General features: G+C 34.5%; 1 protein-coding gene and 1 long non-coding RNA gene across 4 annotated transcripts in view; one reads left to right on the forward strand and one right to left on the reverse strand.

Annotated features, from left to right (window-relative positions):
* PLCL1 (phospholipase C like 1 (inactive)) overlaps window positions 1–19,261 on the forward strand; it is a 356,424-nt gene that overhangs the window by 270,549 nt on the left and 66,614 nt on the right. For 2 of the 3 annotated variants that reach the window (XM_065525829.2, XM_065525831.2), the window contains exons 2-4: window positions 10,296–10,379; window positions 12,676–15,150; window positions 17,793–17,996. In XM_065525829.2, the coding sequence (XP_065381901.1) occupies window positions 10,296–10,379; window positions 12,676–15,150; window positions 17,793–17,996 (2,763 nt within the window). The remainder of the gene's footprint in view (window positions 1–10,295; window positions 10,380–12,675; window positions 15,151–17,792; window positions 17,997–19,261) is intronic. The other variant, XM_005573841.5, reaches the window with a different exon arrangement.
* Window positions 8,232–13,184, reverse strand: LOC135966591 (uncharacterized). Its single transcript, XR_010580016.2, has 3 exons — window positions 13,096–13,184; window positions 11,169–11,345; window positions 8,232–9,546 (listed from the first exon to the last, which is right to left on the reverse strand). It is a non-coding gene; the product is annotated as an uncharacterized lncRNA (long non-coding RNA).

Genomic DNA, 19,261 nt, shown 5'->3' on the forward strand with positions numbered 1-19,261 from the left:
TGTCTTTAATATGTTTTCTCATAATATATGCTAATATATGTTAATTTTAAATAATTTGAGCAATACAGAGAAAGAAAATTCCATAATTTTGCTCCCTTTTTCTAGAGATAACCACTATCACCAATGGAAATATATTCTTCCAGACTTGTCATAGGTAAATGGTAAGCTCTCAAGCTCTCATATTATACTATAAGTACTGTTCTGTTATCTGCTTTTTAAGTATACACACACACACACACACACACACACACACACAATGCATTTTAAGATTTATAGGTCTACATCACCCATTAAATGGGCTGTATAGAATCCTGTTACATGAAATGTACCATAATTTATTTTGCCAGTCCTTACTGGGAATGAATGTTTAGTTTATTAGTTTGAACTTACTTTTTAAAATATCAGCAGCATGGCAGTGAACCACCTCTTACTTATATCTTTGCTCATTTACTCGAGTATTTCCTTCAGATTTCTTTAAATTCCTAAAAATTAAATTGCTGGATCAAAGTGGATGCATCTTGAATGTTTTAAAACATATTATTACATTACCTTCCAGAAAAGTTGTGCAAGTTTATATTCAATGTACTCTTGTATAAAAATTTCCATTTCCCTACAATCTCACATTTTTTAAACTTTAGTAATCTGATAGGCAAAAATAGTCATTTTATTTGTGTATACCTTTGTGTGTATATATATATATACACACACATAATGTATAATTATTTGTTTGAGCATCTTTTTATATATTCTCTAGACAGTTGTATAATTTTGTGAATTTGTCTTTTCAAAATTCATTTGTGAACAATTTTTATAAATTAAGAAACATGGAGCAAATATATTCCAGTTTGAATTTTAAAAAAATATTAATACAGTTTTAAGTTTCTCTATGGTCAAATCTATCAATTTTTTCCTCTATGCTTTCTGGTCTTAATATATTTGTTAAGAAAAGGTCTTCTTCACCCAAAACTATACAAAAATACTCTTATAGTTTTTCCTAGTATTTCTGTGTTTTATTTAATCTTTATTTAAAATTATTTTTTGTCTGACATGAAGCAGAAATCTAGTTTTTTTCTTCAAATGAATACTGAATTTGTTAACACTAATAATTGAATAACATATTGTTTCCTTTGTTATTTAAAATGCCTCTTACAACTGCATCCATTGAAACTATCCCATTGGGCTTTTCATTACAATTTTATTGTGTTTTTCTGCTAACTTGTGAAGAATTTGAATTTTGCCAGTAGTATATTTTTGGTAATTTTTAATGTTTTTATTTATTTAATTTTTCCTTTTTAACTTTAAGTAAAATAAAATTCTGTATCTAAGTTTTGCACACACCTTGTTAACTTTATTCTTGACTTGTTTATATAGTCTTAATTACTAATTTGAATGGTATTCCTCTCACCCCCACTCACCCCTGCCATTATGTTTAGAAACAGGTTGGCATATAAGGCAGCTATTAATTTTTCTATATTTACATTATATTTTGCCACTATCACTTTTATTGGTTCTAATAAGTTTTTCATTTGATCTTTTGAGATTTTCTAGGTAAACAGTTATATTTTCTGCAAGTAACAATGATCTATCACTTTCTTTACAATATTTTACTCTTAATTTCTTATCTTTACCTTATTGCTTTGACTTAACTATCCAAAATTATATTAAAATATAAAGTAAATAAATAGTAGGCTTTTAAATTTTGTTTTGCGTTTTGATTTTCATGAGAATGCTTCTAAATCTTCACCAGTTGGTAAAATGTTTCCTCTAGGATTCTGAAATGGTTTTGATTATGTTAAGGAAGTTTTCTCCTCTTCTCAGTTTACTGAGAGTTTTGTTGTGAATTGGTACTGCATTTTGTCAGATGTCTTTGGGGTAGTTTTAGTTACGATCAATTGTTTTTCTCTTTTAATCTGTTTACTTATTGAATTTCATTGATCGACTGTCTCATGTTGACTCATTCATACATTCCTGGAATAAATCTGACTTCTTGAAGAATATATTTATTTAATACATTGCCGTATTTTACTTATTTTCATAAAAAGATCTATAATTCACTTTTGTGGAATTTTGTCAGACTGTGGTCTGTGTTTTACAAAGTACTTTAGCATGCTTTATTTCCTTTATTCCTTGACACAGCCCTATGAATCAGGCTAGGAATTATATTTTTTTGACAAATAAAAATTATAGACATAGAAATTTGCTTTGCAAAAAGTCATGCAAGTAGGTGGTGATGGTGAGTAAAATTTATTAATCTCTAATCCAATACTTTGGTTTGGAGAGAAGGAATTTAATTAATTCAGTAATTTCTATCAGTATGAAATTTATGGACTTTGAGTTTTATTATCTCAAATAAGAACTATGCTTTCATAGTTTTCTTTTACATTTTTCTAAGTTAAGAGAATGAATTTGTTTCCATTTTGACCATGGAGCCTTCACTGGGTATGAATGGGGGTGAGGGAGAGTTCACCCTAAAGGAGTCCCTGAGCTGAGAATATTCATTCTCTGAAATCTGCCATCTGTTCCTTGAACATGAGCAGATGCTGATGTTCAGTTAATCAGAGGTAATGCAATAAGGATTAAAGTGTTAGATAGTTCTAACCCATTCCGGAAGTTATGGGTAAAATTTAAAACCTTTAATCAGATTCATCTTGACATTCAAGCCAAGGTGGCTATTTGGGCCAAAGGTTCTATATCTCTATGATAACTAGTCCCAAAGGACATATTCTATTATTGTCCTAAGAGAAAACATATTAAGGATGTGTTTGCACATAGCATTGGGTCAAGATAATTGACATTCTATTTTATATGGGGTTCAGGGATCTGTCTTATGGAAAACTCAGAGATTGCTTTAAGGGGTTTATTTCAAAAGAAATACTCAATTAGGCAGTTTAAAATAATTTAAATGTCAGTTTTACAATACAGACTTAATACAAATGCAAGAAGGAGTCCATTTGTTAATATATACACCAATTTATTAAATGGTAGACTAGACTTCTCCAAATCTAGAGAAAGATAGAAAGATCAGTTTAGACTATTAATGTATTATATCTTAAGTTTGAATAGAATTGGGTTTTTTAAAAATTGAAATTTAGTCTCCTTGTCCCAAGTGACACACATTTATAAAATATTTTTAAAAAGCAAATTCACTGTTTTTAAATCTTCTACAGAATATTTTTTGTAATGAAAAACCTACATGTGTATATTACTGTACAGTACAATAGAACTGATTTCATTTCTAAGAACTACCACTAGTAGTTATATATTTTATGTCATTGAGTTGAATTTGTAAGTGATGCATATAACCTGGAGTTTTGTCCTTAGCAAATGTTGCACAGAAAACCATAAATTCCTGGAAATTGACTATTTTTCAAACTATTTCACTGATGAAAACTTTATGCTCTGAAGAAAGGCTGATTATGTCTCTTATTTCCACTTAAGATGGTATAACTGTGAATGATTTTATTTTTATAAATCATATCTGTTCTAAAACTCAGCTCCAATAACACTCTATGATAATAAATGGCAAAACTCACATAATATTGAGGCACATTGGGTATTTCCTTTTCAGTTTTAAATATGCTTAATTCAAATTTAGATGACTAAAGAATATATTTGGACTCCAAAGTGACTAAAATCAATATAAATAATATATTGGTGTGTCATAGTTGAGGGCAAATATTACCATTAAAAACTGAAAAGTTGCAATGAAGGAATAACATTTCTGTGAACTCACTACATAGGACACAAAGAGAGGTGGGAAATTTTGTCAGGAATGTTTGTGACATGAACTCTATTTAATAATGTTTTATTTCTGTTGATATTTTAATTTTTCAGATAAAGTATTTTAAGTAAATGTGCAACATTAATTAGAATAAAATATAAAAGTATGAGTCAATTTGAAAGCCTACCTAATTACATATAAGTTTCTGATGAATGCCCTAATTAAGCATCAAGTTATATGTTTATACCTGTGAAATAATTGGAGCATTACATTTAATCTTTATAACAATACATTGAAAGAGATGTATTAGCAATGTAGGTATTAAAAGTATACATTTAGCTAGCCTTCATCATTGATTTTCCTTTTAAAGGGACATGACATCCTGTTTTCCATAAAGAGAACATCCAATTAATTGTCACACCAGAAACAACAGTAAGTGCTGGCATAAGCTCTGCCAGGATTCCTGGGCCCTGCTGTGCAGGGGTCTCCTGAGGAAGGGCAGAATCATATCTCAGTCTCCAAGCCCACTTGGTTCTTGGCACCTCTGCTAAGAGTTGCACAGACTACCTATTAATTTTAAATGTATTGTTTTTGAGTGTGAGGCAGACATCTGTCTTAGAGGGACTGATAGACGCAAGTTGTTCCTCAGAGGCCGCGGAATAAATCGTCAGATGACCTTTATTGCAGTCACCCTCATTTTGTTCAAGTTGACGCAGCTAAAGCACAGTACTAACAAAACTACTCATTGCATGCAGCAGTGGGATTAGTGAAAAGGACCATGTTGTTGACTAGAAAAATGGAAGTTCACATACCTCATAACTGTATACGAAGCAGTGGACTGTGAAGGATACAAGAGGAAATTGGCAAGATTAAAATAAGAAATGAGGCCTTTCCATGAAAGCAGCTGACACTACAAAGGAGTGTAGTACTTCTGTTTAATATGCCTCATCAGCCTTTTATGCTCCTTTGTGGGCTTGGCTCATGAACATCTTTAATGTTATTTAAAGCTGTTTTTATTGTTTATTTAGAAGCATTCTTTATACATTTTACCCTAATTATTAAATTTGATGATCTTTGTTCTTATTTACTGATTTAATTAGCTACAAAATTCATACATTAATATTTATTCCAGACAACATTAGTGTTGGGATTAATGATTTTTTAAAGAACAAATCACTTGTACAATGCATAGCCCAGAGTAGGGGTTCAGTGAATCTTTGTGTAAATGAAAGTTGTATTTGAAATAATCCATGGGATGTGTATAACAAGAAACATTCTTGCAGAAGAACGCTAACTGGATGGAAACTATGCAGAAGAAGAGCTTGAGATAATCACTTTTATTTAGAGTGTCCCTTCTTAATGGGTTCTAATGAGCAAATGATTGCAGTGAGGTACAGCACAGGGGAAGCGTCTTCTGTTTAACGAAACAAATCAATGGTACTAATTACCCACTCTGAAATTGACTGTTTTTTTTTTGTTTTGTTTTGTTTTTTGTTTTTCTCTGCACTCTATCGCTAGCTTTGCCTGTAGAACATCAATTATTTTTGCTTCCAAGTGAAGAGAGTCATTTCAGAGAAGATGTGTAAAATTTAGAGGGTCACTGGCTGCCTATATTTTAATTAGTATCCCATCCGCACCACAGCATATGTATCAGAGTGGGTTTCCTAAAGGAGATGGCTTTAGTGCATTTTGTTAAATGAATCACCTTTTATAAATAAAATTTAATGGTAAATTAAGACATAGAACTTAATTTGGCTAGAGAAATGTGCGTGCATACACTTAGCATTGCCTTTAATTAATTCTGTTGACTTAGAAGATGATGTAGACAATAAATGCTTTCTTTATTGATCATAAAATAACTGTTCAGATCCTCACCAATAAGGCACCCACTAGGGAAGGTCAATGGTTTACTTGGGTTATGCTTCAGCTACTTCTCAATAGTGGCTATTAGGACCTCCGCTCCCACTGTATCACACAGTGACCCTGGGTAAGTCACATGGTGTTAACCATAAATAAGTGCATCACCTGTTTGTGTCTCTGCATTAAGTAACTGGAGTTGACCGTGGGAATAATACTTGGGAAATTTTAACACGAAATTAATGGTATAATTCTACAGTTGCAGTCTTTCCTTTTCTGAAACTTGAAGGCAACAGATATAGTGATGATCCCATCTCCCCCACCACCTTGAATTTTGTGTGAAGAGTTAGGCCTTGTGTATGGGTATGGGTTTTCTCCAGACCACTTAACTGCCAAACATGGATGTGATTTTGGGCATAGGCCCATTGGACAGGCAAAGTGTGTGCATCAGAGCTGAATTCCATTCTGTGATCACAATCCAGGTTAGTGAAGCCAACATTTTTGAGGATAGCCCTCTCCTGGATTGATTACTCTCTGCCTCTGCCTGTTGTTCAGTCTCATTTGGGGCCACTCTATCTCACTTAGTGTATGGTAGCCATCCTGGCTGTCTTTCCCACTGCAGGACTTTTGTTCCTTCCCTGGAACCCTTTACTCTCAGCTCATATCATGGCTGCAGTTTGGGTCTCATTTTGTTCTCTATCCTAGGCATCTTAAAAGGAACATAAGACATTCTCTTGCCCAATTTGCAGTAACTGCTTAACTGCTGAATTCAGTAAGCTATCTTCAGATCTTAATTTCCAGTACGCTTTCCTTTTAGTCTTGGCATCTGTGGAAGCTCATACTCCTGGTTTTCTTACCCTTCAGCTCTTTTTTTCTTTTATCTGCCCAGCCTCTAAATACTGGTGTTCCTCTGGGTTTAGCCCATCTCCAACTGCTTTTATTTAATAGGTGACTCTACTCTGCTCAAGATTCTGTTTATCCCTTTACAGGTGTAACTTCCAACACTGAAACTGCAGCCCAGACTTCTCCCTGGAGGTTTGACTCATATATCCAACTTTCCATTGGACAACTTCACCTAGATGGCCCATAGTCATATAAAATCCACCATGGCTCAAAGTAAACTTAGTTTCCACTTCAACTTCACTTCCCCTGATATTTCATACCTCATTTAGTAATATTTCCATTCACTTCTCACTCAAACCAAAAACCTAGAAGTCATCCTTTATTCAGTCAAGAAGTTCTTGTTTTACCTCATGTTTCTTGATATTTACCACTCCTCTTCATCCTTTTTATTAGGAACCTACCTAATCCCTTCATCCTTTTTATTAGGAATCCTTTTTATTGGCATACCTTCCTAATCTACCTAATACTTTCATCCTTTTTATTAGGAATCTAGCTCAGGCCATCATTATCTCTTTATTGTAATGCTGAATGAAATAGTCATCTAATGTACCATCTTCAGTTTTGTCCATATCAAATCCCTTTAGCACATATGCAGAATGATATATCTAAGATAAAAATGAAACCTTATCAGTTTCCTCCAAACTCTGTAATGTGCTAGGCTCCATCACAGAGTAGGTACCTATTCTTGTTTGTCAAATGAATAAATGAAGAATAAGACCAGAGGTCTCTCAATATCCAAGGTTGGAGCTTATCTGGATTCTAGATTGTGTATTGTCTACCATCCTTTGAGAATGTCATGTATCAACCAAATTTTTGTTTCTCAGTTTTCCTTGGAACTTCACAAAACCAGAATGAATAGCATATTTTTATAGTGTATAGGTTGTATATAAGAACAGATAGGGTCCCTATGGTGAAAATCAAACCTATGTGCTATATGCTTATCTTTTAGTATAATCTATTAAATTTTTATTAATCATATCTTAAGAGAACTTTTCAAATATAAATCTTTCCCTCCCTTACACTACGTAGCTGGAGTTCAGTGTTATGAAACAAAGATTCCTTCTCATCACAGTTTGACAATTGGTGTTTTGATTTCTAGTCTTTAGAGTTGTGTAAATTTGTTCTAACAAAGAATCATTTTAGAACTGTTTGCTTAAAACAACTTGCCAAAACACCAAAAAGTATATGTGATGATATAATTAGATGTTTAAACATGCTAATGAGGTCAAAGGCAGGGAAGCTTGGGCTTGGTATTTCCTTTACTCACTTTTAAATTTTCGTACAGTGCTTCAGTGTGCATTTTTCCCCCTGTGTGTTAAAATATACATAACATAAAAGTTACAATTTAATCATTTTTAAGTGTGTAAGTACACTTAAGTACATAACCATTTTTAAGTGTATAAGCATTAGGTACATTCACATTTTTTGTGCAATTTCAGTATACTTTTTCCTGAAATTATATTTAAATAATTCAATATTTTCATGATTGACACCCAAAACTTCCATTGAATAAGTAGAATTTTGGGGGGGCTTATCAACGTGTTTTGAAGAAAAATGATTTTGTGTTTTTTTATTTTGGTTAAGGAGCTTGCATTATATCCAATCTTATTGGGCTTAGGGAAAGCAAATGTCAATGGAAATTTATTTGATTTATCTGAACTTTGTTTCCAATTTTAGCTTAATAAAATAATTAAATATTTAAATAAATGTATTAAAATATTAAATATTTAGGAAGCTGAAAATCTTTTACTGTTGTGAAGAGTCCCATTTAATCATGATTGGTATCCTATTCCTAACAGTAGTAGATAAGCAACAATGTTGTAGAAAATAATTAAAAAATTGAAAAGACATTTGGCCATTTCCCCCTGTATTTTGAAATGATTTCTAAGTTTAGAAATCAGACCTTATAGCATAAGATTAGATAGAAATTATCTTTATTATATACATATATTAGAAACAGTGCTTATAGATAAATCAGTCTTGTGTTGTTTTAACAAAAGAGTAAAATATTTGTCTATTGCTTTACTAGTTCCTGAGACTCTTCTTGATTCTGATGATTGAATCCTTTATAAGATATTGATTGATTTCAAAAGACAGTAGATCCAAAATGTGAAGTATTATTTAGAGACATTCAGAGACCATATAAACCCAATTTTGTTTATTTTTTTAGTTTAACTTATTTAAATGTGATTCCTTTCTTGAGAAATGATAATGTGGAGACTTATGTATAGAATGTTAGAAAGTAGAAAGGATTGAATTCAATGTCTGACTAATTATTGGACTCAACTGCAGTGTGAGGTTAAGCTTTAATGTAGGGGACAGAGGAATGACAATGCACTATTTATCTTAATAAATTTAAAGCTTTTGTTGTAAGCTGCTCAAAGAGAAACTTTGGTTGTGGGACAGGAGTCGGGTGGAAGTGGTATTGGTACTTCAGCCTCTTGCCTTCATTCTCGTGTGAGGAGAGTTAGCTTTGAAATAAACTGAAAGACCTTGGAGTTTATAAAAATCTCCTGGAAAGATGTTATGGTCATTGGAATCAGTTCAGTCATCTAATGAGCTAGACATTGACTGGAGCACACTTGAACTGATAATAAACTTGGTTTCTTTTGGAAAGTGCCGAAAGTACCCATCTTCCCAATACATACATAACATAAAATTTACCGTCTGACCATTTTTAAGTATATAGTTGAATTGTGTTAAGTGTATAGTGAATCAAATTGACTCTCATTCAATCATCATCATCATAATTATTATATTTTGTATTTACCAAGAATGAAAACTGATACCTAACCTTCAACTTTTTCTAGTCTGTTTACCTTAATATTCCTTCTTTCCCACCACCAATCTGCCAAGATCTTCTTGAGGGAATACAGATGTAGGGGTGTAGGACTCTGGTGGTGAAGAAGCTTAGAAGATTTGGAGTCTTCCACCCTTCCTGTCTGCTGAGGCACCATTTCCATCTCCCCTCTTCTTTCCCAGCCTGTCAGAGCCAATAGCATGGCTATTGAAAGAACAGCATGATTGCTCCCTGAATCCAGACATTTTCCTTTCCTGTGGCAGACCTGGAGAAATATCAGAGTCCTGAACCTTTTCCAGCATATTTTGAATGTACATAATCTTGGCTGTAGTAATCAGCAGACAAACTAATTATTCATTCACACATGCTCTGGCCAAGTTTTAGCTCATTTGGAAACTTGTAATGACTTTGGATTCTGTCCTTTGTGAAATGACAACCTAAGAATCATATCTTTTTTGCTGGTTCCAAGTTTTAGGTGGGATTTTGATAAGTTTTATAATCATGTAGGAATTGTGGGTCAAAACAAGAAATTAGCATTATGGGCAGGTGGATTCTTTTGCAGGCTAGATATAAAACATATATTTCTTGAAGGCTTGTCATGCTAGGGGGGAATGTCTTGATTTAAGGAGATATGGCAGAGGAGAGCCTTGTAAGAGAAAGCTATTCTGATAAGAGTGGTTTTGTTCTTACAAATAAACAGTGGCTCAAGTCAGTAACAGAGCGATAGACTATGGAGAATGCTAGCGTAATGTCATACTTGGGGTATAGGAACCATATACATTCATTTAGAGTAGCATTAATTTCCCATTTAATATTTGTTAGAAACTATTATAGATTTTATCACTCTGCTGACAACAATTCTATTTGGAACATGAACTGCTTATATAAAAATCATTTTTAATGTGAAAACTCTCATTAGCTTAAAACGCAAGTCAAATGGTTAGTTTTAAAAGCTGAGTCACAATCTCATTTACCATCAGAATTCACAGTTTTCTTCTTTATTTTACTTGGTAGATTAATCCCGTCTCAGCAATGCCATTAGGTGCCTGCCTTGATGGTGTGGAAAAATACACACAAACATCTGATATTTCTAAGCATGTGAGTTGTGACAAATTTAAATGTGTTCTAATAGAGCATCTGTGTATAACTAGCTGAAGATTTATAGGTGTTTTTTAACTTAAGGATGAGGAAATTGACCACTATAGGATAATTAAAAATAGCAACTCTTTGTAAAAGCAGGAGCTAAGTTGTTAAATGCCAGGGCACCAACAGGCAATATTCTGTAATCTAAATTGGGTAATTTCTATCATTGTCACTTGAAGATCTGATATATATTGGAGTCAATGAATCATCCCACCAACATCTCATAACTAAAGCAAATTTTATTTCCTTTTCATGGGTAGAGTTTTAGTCAATTGAATAATAAATTGTCCTGTCTTTTCTGAATCATAGGATAGGCAAGTTTATATAGGCAGAACTGATGAAATGAGATCCCAGAGAAGATATTCTACCCTGTTTTAAAATATTTCCAATGAAGGATACAGTCCAGACTACTTTGGTTATAGTTTTCGGTATTTGAAATAGTAATCTCATGTGGTTGTTTTAAAAATATTTTCAATTTATCACTGAAGATTTGTCTGAAATGTTCAGAAGTCAGGAATGAATTAACTTCTGTATAATACCCAATATCCTGGTCAGTACCTACTCAGTCCTACAGTTACTGGGTGTATAAGGCAATGCTCCTCTTCCTTTGAAAATCATAACCTTTGAAGCCCTTACAGTTTATAAAGAACAGTCATGCACTCAGTCTCACAATGACACTATGTTATATAAAAAGATTACTAATTCCTATCAGAAATTAAGATTGAGAGAGGTTAAGTGACTTACTCAAGGTCATATATTTAGGGAGTGGAATAATTACAACTCAAGAACATGGTGGTATGTGCCTGTAATCCCAGCTACTTGGGAGGCTGATGCAGGAGAGTCACGTGAACTTGGGAGGCGGAGGTTGCATTGCACTGAGGTCATGCCACTGCACTCCAGCCTGGGCAACAGAGCGAGATTCTATCAAAAAAAAAAAAAAAAAAGAACAGTTATTTTTTCTCCAAGGACAAGGTACTTTGGACTCTACATTTTGCTGACTCTTTGGTATGCTTATAAAATTGGGCATGGTAAACATGCATTATGATGCTTTTGGGAAATTTGTTCCTGGGGCAGTCATGTGAATTGGGATGTGGTTGGGAGCATCATTAATTGAGTCTGTGGTCAGAACAGAGACTAGTATAAAGAAATACCCAGTTTAAGTGGCATCAGTCAGATATTCAGTGTAAATGAATTGGGAATGATAGACACAGTGGACAGTCCAAGACTGAAATGAAATCCATCATCTCATCGGTATTCAGAGGACTGGAACTGTATTTTAGGAAGGATGATAGGGGAGAAGGCCTAGATACAATCAAGAGGGAAACAGTCTCAAAAAATAATAAACCTGCTTAAGATACTCTCTTCTGAACGGATGAATTTTGATGACCTGTTGGCCCTGTTGGTCAGGGAAGGGTGAAATGGGCTGAGGAAACTGGAATTCTATAACACTAAGATCCAAGGACACTTCCAGAAATGGCATTTGCAAGGTGGAAGTGTTTCCTGTAAAATCTTCCGGGAAAGGGCTTTGAAATTTAACTTATATTGGAAGATCCTTAAAAAGATAGTAGAGCCATTCATATTTCTATTTGGTTTAAGCTGTGCCTACTAATAACATTACACTGAAATGCAGGTGTGAATTCCTATAATGTTAAAATCAAATTGTTTACCTCAGTTTGAAAATTTGCTCAAATGTGAGTGATTGGCTATTGTTAGCTCTCAATTTGACTTTCAAGACACCTTGAAAAAGCTCGAGAAAAAAAGTGATTTCTAGTTAAGCTGTTCAGTTAAGCACTTTGTGATACAAAGTATGTTAAGGTAAAACCATTTATTTAAATCCACCTTAAGAAAACCTCTTTAAAAGGTTGCAAAGTATAAATGAGGAAACCTTTAAAAATATACAGCTTTATTTCTGTTGCATATCTATTGGGAGTTGAGCTAGGTAGTTGAGGCACCAGCATGAGGTTCTTAAGAAATCTGCTTTAAGGAACAAATCAGAGTGATTTGTACTTAATACTTGATTTTGTTTCAAAGACCACACAGGCATCTGAAAAATAAGTTTTTGCCTGAATCCTGTAATTTCAGTTTTCTTAGCAATTTCTCTTTTCTGAAACAGTGAAAAGGTAAACTTTAGGCTAGCCTCTATTCAAATAATCACAATATGTGAATTGAAGTTTGAGGAGTTCATAGAGTGTTACTGAATTTGTCTGTTTTCTAAAAGATATTGATTCATTCTTTTCAAATTGTTTTACAGGATCCTTCAAACCAAAAATGTGGTGGAAGAAAGAAAACCGTGTCTTTCAGCAGCATGCCATCGGAAAAGAAAATTAGCAGTGCAAATGACTGCATCAGCTTCATGCAAGCTGGCTGTGAGCTGAAGAAAGTCCGGCCAAATTCTCGCATTTACAACCGTTTTTTCACTCTGGACACAGACCTCCAAGCTCTTCGCTGGGAACCTTCAAAGAAAGACCTCGAGAAAGCCAAGCTTGATATTTCTGCCATAAAAGAGATCAGACTGGGGAAAAACACAGAAACATTTAGAAACAATGGCCTTGCTGACCAGATCTGTGAGGACTGTGCCTTTTCCATACTCCATGGGGAAAACTATGAGTCTCTGGACCTAGTTGCTAATTCAGCAGATGTGGCAAACATCTGGGTGTCTGGGTTACGGTACCTGGTTTCTCGAAGTAAGCAGCCTCTTGATTTTATGGAGGGCAACCAGAACACACCACGGTTCATGTGGTTGAAAACAGTGTTTGAAGCAGCAGATGTTGATGGGAATGGGATTATGTTGGAAGACACCTCGGTAGAGTTAATAAAACAACTCAACCCTACTCTGAAGGAAGCCAAGATCAGGTTAAAGTTTAAAGAAATCCAGAAGAGCAAGGAAAAACTAACCACCCGTGTGACCGAAGAGGAATTTTGTGAAGCTTTTTGTGAACTTTGCACCAGGCCAGAAGTGTATTTCTTACTTGTACAGATATCTAAAAACAAAGAATATTTGGATGCCAATGATCTCATGCTCTTTTTAGAAGCTGAGCAAGGAGTCACCCATATCACCGAGGATATGTGCTTAGACATCATAAGGAGATATGAACTTTCTGAAGAGGGACGTCAAAAAGGGTTTCTTGCAATTGATGGCTTTACCCAGTATTTATTGTCATCAGAATGTGACATTTTTGATCCTGAGCAAAAGAAGGTTGCCCAAGATATGACCCAGCCATTATCTCACTACTATATCAATGCCTCTCATAACACCTATCTAATAGAAGACCAGTTCAGGGGGCCAGCTGACATCAATGGGTATGTTAGAGCTTTGAAGATGGGCTGTCGAAGCATTGAACTCGATGTAAGTGATGGTTCCGATAATGAACCAATCCTTTGTAATCGAAATAACATGACAACACATGTTTCCTTTCGAAGTGTCATAGAGGTAATAAATAAATTTGCCTTTGTTGCTTCTGAATACCCACTCATTCTTTGCTTGGGAAATCATTGCTCCTTGCTACAGCAGAAGGTAATGGTTCAACAGATGAAAAAGGTCTTTGGCAATAAACTCTATACCGAAGCACCTTTGCCCTCAGAATCCTACCTCCCATCACCAGAAAAATTAAAAAGAATGATCATTGTGAAAGGAAAGAAGTTGCCTTCTGATCCAGATGTGTTAGAAGGAGAAGTAACAGATGAAGATGAAGAAGCTGAAATGTCTCGAAGGATGTCGGTAGATTACAATGGTGAGCAGAAACAAATCAGACTCTGTAGGGAGCTCTCTGATTTGGTATCTATTTGTAAATCTGTTCAGTACAGGGATTTTGAACTATCTATGAAAAGCCAAAACTATTGGGAAATTTGTTCATTTAGTGAAACAGAGGCCAGCCGCATTGCAAATGAGTACCCAGAGGATTTTGTTAATTATAATAAGAAGTTCTTATCAAGAATCTATCCCAGTGCCATGAGGATCGATTCCAGTAACTTGAATCCACAGGACTTTTGGAATTGTGGCTGTCAGATTGTAGCAATGAATTTTCAGACTCCAGGTCCAATGATGGACCTTCACACGGGCTGGTTTCTTCAAAATGGGGGATGTGGTTATGTTCTAAGGCCATCTATCATGCGAGATGAAGTTTCTTACTTCAGCGCAAATACAAAGGGCATTGTACCTGGGGTGTCTCCTCTAGCTCTTCATATCAAGATCATCAGTGGTCAGAATTTCCCAAAGCCCAAGGGAGCTTGTGCCAAAGGGGATGTCATAGATCCCTATGTGTGTATAGAGATACACGGAATTCCAGCGGATTGTTCGGAACAAAGAACTAAAACTGTACAGCAAAACAGTGATAATCCTATTTTTGATGAAACTTTTGAGTTCCAAGTAAACCTACCTGAGCTGGCCATGATCCGTTTTGTTGCTCTGGATGATGACTACATTGGGGATGAGTTTATAGGGCAATATACGATACCATTTGAATGTTTGCAGCCTGGATATCGGCATGTTCCCCTGCGCTCTTTTGTGGGTGACATCATGGAGCACGTAACCCTTTTTGTCCACATAGCAATAACTAATCGAAGTGGAGGAGGAAAGGCACAGAAGCGCAGTCTTTCAGTGAGAATGGGGAAGAAAGTTCGGGAGTATACCATGCTCAGGAATATCGGTCTTAAAACCATTGATGACATCTTTAAAATAGCAGTTCATCCATTACGAGAAGCCATAGATATGAGAGAAAATATGCAGGTAGGAGAAACATCCTGCACTCTCCTTCCCTATTCCTGCTTATTCCTACCCTTATAATGTTTTATTAATGAACTGGTTTGCAAAAATTTATCAGGAAGATTGTTTAAGTCTGGGCGCGGTGACTCATGCCTATATCCCAGCACTTTGGGAGGCTGAGTCAGGTGGATCACTTGAGGCCAGGAGTTCGAGCCCAGCTTGGGAAACATGGTGAAACCCTGTATCTCTAACAAAATACAAAAGTTAGCGAGGTGTGGTGGTGAGCATGTGTAGTCCCAGCTACCCAGGAGGCTGAGGTGGGAGAATTACTTGAGCCTGGGAGGTCGATGATGCAGTGAGCTGTGATTGTACAAGTGCACTCCAGCCTGGGCAACAACAGAACAAGTCCCTGTCTGAAAATGAAAAAAGAAAGAAAGATGTGTAAACCTGTGTACCATTGAACTAAGTTCAGTATTGTCTGTGATAAAACAGATATATTTTATGTTTCTAACTGTGAATGCTGTGTTCAGTTCGGACTGAACTAAGATGTAGCAAAATGCTGTATATCCATTAAATATCCTTAGTACAAAACTGAATCGATATATGGAAATGTGCATCTGAAACAATGGGAAAAAAGTAGAATATACAATATATGTGTGTAATATATAAAAAATTATACAAACACACACATACTAATTACCAGTGTATATATAACATATTTGCAGATGTGAACATGAGAGAGAATTTGAAGTGATATAAAACAAGTGTAATGCCTATTAGGTTATTTTTTAGTTTTAAATTATGTATAATGACAACAATAATAAATTACTCCCCACAAGAACAAGTAAAACTAAACAAAAATCAGCACTCAAACTTGTTGAAAAATATTTAACCTTGTCTTAGAAATGTGGTTTAATTGAAAGAACATGGGTTCTTGATCAACTCTATCCCTGTGCGATCTTCAGCAAATTATTTCAGGTCTCTGCTCATCAATATTCTCCACATAAAGAAAGAAAAATAATTATACTTATCACAAGATTATTATTAGAGTAAAATTAGAGTATATGGAAATTGACTAGCCTCAACATTTAGAAATTCAATGTTAAGTTTTCTTTCCTTCATTAATGCTTATAATCTGAGACAGTGTTAAACTTAAAAAAAAAACTACTTAATATACTTATTAGGCTAGTGTTATTAGATGCAAACAATAACAGATATTAACTGAGTACCTGCAATATGCAAAGTGGATATTATTCAATTCACTTTATTTCTTTAGCTGATGTGTTTATAATAATCCTCACCAAAAATCCCTGTTTTCAAGATAGAGAATAAATTTGAAAAGGTTAATGCATTTCCTAAATATTGCAAGTTAACAAATAACAATGTTAGCCTTTAAATCCAGGATTGCCAGTATTTAATAGAAAAACAGGGTGAGTATAGTTAATAATAACTGCACATTTTAGAGTAACGTAAAGAGTCTAATTGGATTGTTTGCAAGTCAATGGATAAATGCTTGAGGGGATGCATACCCCATTCTTCATGATGTGCTTATTTCATATTGCATGCTTGTATCAAGACATCTCATGTACCTCATAAATATATATACCTACTCTGTACCTACAAAAGTTAAAAATTAAAGAAAATAAATCCAGGATTGCCTAATACCAAAATCCATTACCATTATCATTCACATGATGCAGAACCACAAACCCATGACACAGTTAAATACTTGTGGTGGGTTGTCTTAGCCACCATTTAAAAAATAGAATCCAAATAATATCAGCATATTCTATGTACCTTTTTCTGACATAATTCTAGTACTATTATAAATCCCTATGTTAGATTACTTATAAACCATTTCTGCACTTAACTTTATAGATTAGACTTTACATATTTTATATAATTCTTGAAATATGTACTTTGCATATTTTATATTATGTATTTAAAATACATAGAAGAAGAGTTATAGATAAAGCATATCCAGGTAGCGTTGATAGTTCATATTATCTTAACGTAAAGTCTTTGGGGTTAAGGATTTTTTGGAGTCTCATCAGTAGAAAAATGAAGGTGATCATTGTCATGAAATTCATGAGACACATAATAAATTAGGTACTGTTTGCTGTGGGTAAAATGTAAAATAGTCATAATTTCTATTTCAAATAAATTTTTTGAAAAGACCGTAACATGGACAAATGTAGCTCTACATGAAATGTACTTTCAGTGTGTGTGTCTGTCAGGTGCCTTACTGATGAAGTGACAAAGGAATGCCATTGATTAGTCAGATGGAGGGTGGTGAGCAATAGCATCCTGCTACCTTGAGGAAAAAAGCCCTAGCGAAATGCACTCCAGTATACAACCCCTGCCATTATGTTTTCCTGATCACCATGATACAAATCATACATGGCATTCATGATCAGCCAGTACTTAGTTGTGTGACTATCCCAGTGCTCTGCTTTGAAAAGCACTGCATAGCCTTGTGTCCCAATCTGCTTTGCTTTCATGGGATGTTTGTGGTTATTGGTAAAAATTGGGCAAGATGAAGTATAGTCATGAATAGCTGTGTGTATTATCTTTTAAAAATGAATATACTTTTCTGTAAACCTGGGAGTGCTGGGGGTGATGTGTCAGGTGGTCAGAAGTGTGATTCCATGTTTTCTTCCTCACAGAACGCAATCGTGTCTATTAAGGAACTATGTGGACTCCCTCCAATTGCCAGTCTGAAGCAGTGCCTGTTAACTCTGTCATCTCGGCTCATCGCCAGTGACAATACTCCTTCAGTCTCACTTGTGATGAAAGACAGCTTTCCTTACCTGGAGCCTCTGAGTGCAATTCCAGATGTGCAGAAAAAGATGCTGGCTGCTTATGATCTGGTAAGAAATTGCGACTCCAAACGTGTCTCAGTGCTGCCTTATGATGGTTGAGACAAAATTTATATGGAATCTGTATTTTTCCGCTAATCCCTAGGATGTACCTCTTATCCTCATGGTCCAAAATGGGTGCTGAGCTCCGACAATAATATCTGCATTCTAACCATCAGGAATGATGAAAAGAAGTAAGACATAGCTTCTTCCTTTTAGGACATTTATCTGAAATAGAATAGATCATATTTGCTTTTATTTCATCAGCCTGGAGTTGACACATATCCACACTTATTTATTTCATCAGCCTGGAGTTGGCACATATCCACACTTAGTTGCAAAGGAGAATGGAAAATATCATTTCAAGGGGCCATATGCTAAATGTTGTCTCTTCTGTTATGAGGTAATAAGGGGAGAATGGATGTCAAGGGACAACCAATAGTCTGCTAGAGAGGTGAATAAGCAATTCACCCCCCCCCCCACCAAATAACAATGAAAAATGAAAAACAGTTAACCTTAAAATTAGAAATTAAGAAAATATAGTAAGATATTCCCCTCAACATTAAATTGACATGTTTTTTTCTCTTTAAAAATAGTACCTCTGATCAAGGATTTAAGGAAGTGGATACCCTCATTCATCTACCTCTAGTGGAAAAATGAATTGATATAATATTTCTTGGAGAAACAATTGGCAATGCAATTTAAAATGCTTATTAGTTTGATCTATAGAGTTCGTTTTCTTGGATTTATTCTAAGCCAATAGAGAGATGCATAAACATTTATGTTAATAATGTCAACATAGAAAGATTAGCTAAGTGAAATGTAATAATCTATATTATAGATTCCTTTGAAGATATTAAAATCATGTGTTAGAAGAATATTTAATGGTATGGAGAAGTCTTTACAATGTTTTGTAGAAATTTTGATTACAAAAAAATGGGCAATAGGATTTAAATTACATTTCTATGTATATGTACCTACGTTGCTAGCAGGTTATTAATAGTGATTGTTTTTATATGAGAGTGAATTATATTTTCTTGTTTATGCTTTTCTATATTTTTTCTGTATTCACCAAACTATAATGAACCCAACTAATTTTATAATTGAATAAAATTAACCTTCAGGAAGAAAAGATGAAGATTTTATCATTAAAAAACAACTAGAAGAAAGATATTTGAGGTAAACGTTCTATGAATGAAAAATAAAAATTTCCACAGGGCATATTCTGCTTATGAATGACCATACCTGTTATAAACTGTACTTCATGGTTGCTAGGG

The sequence above is a fragment of the Macaca fascicularis genome, chromosome 12 (assembly GCF_037993035.2).
Source record: "Macaca fascicularis isolate 582-1 chromosome 12, T2T-MFA8v1.1".
NCBI classification, from domain to species: domain Eukaryota; kingdom Metazoa; phylum Chordata; class Mammalia; order Primates; family Cercopithecidae; genus Macaca; species Macaca fascicularis.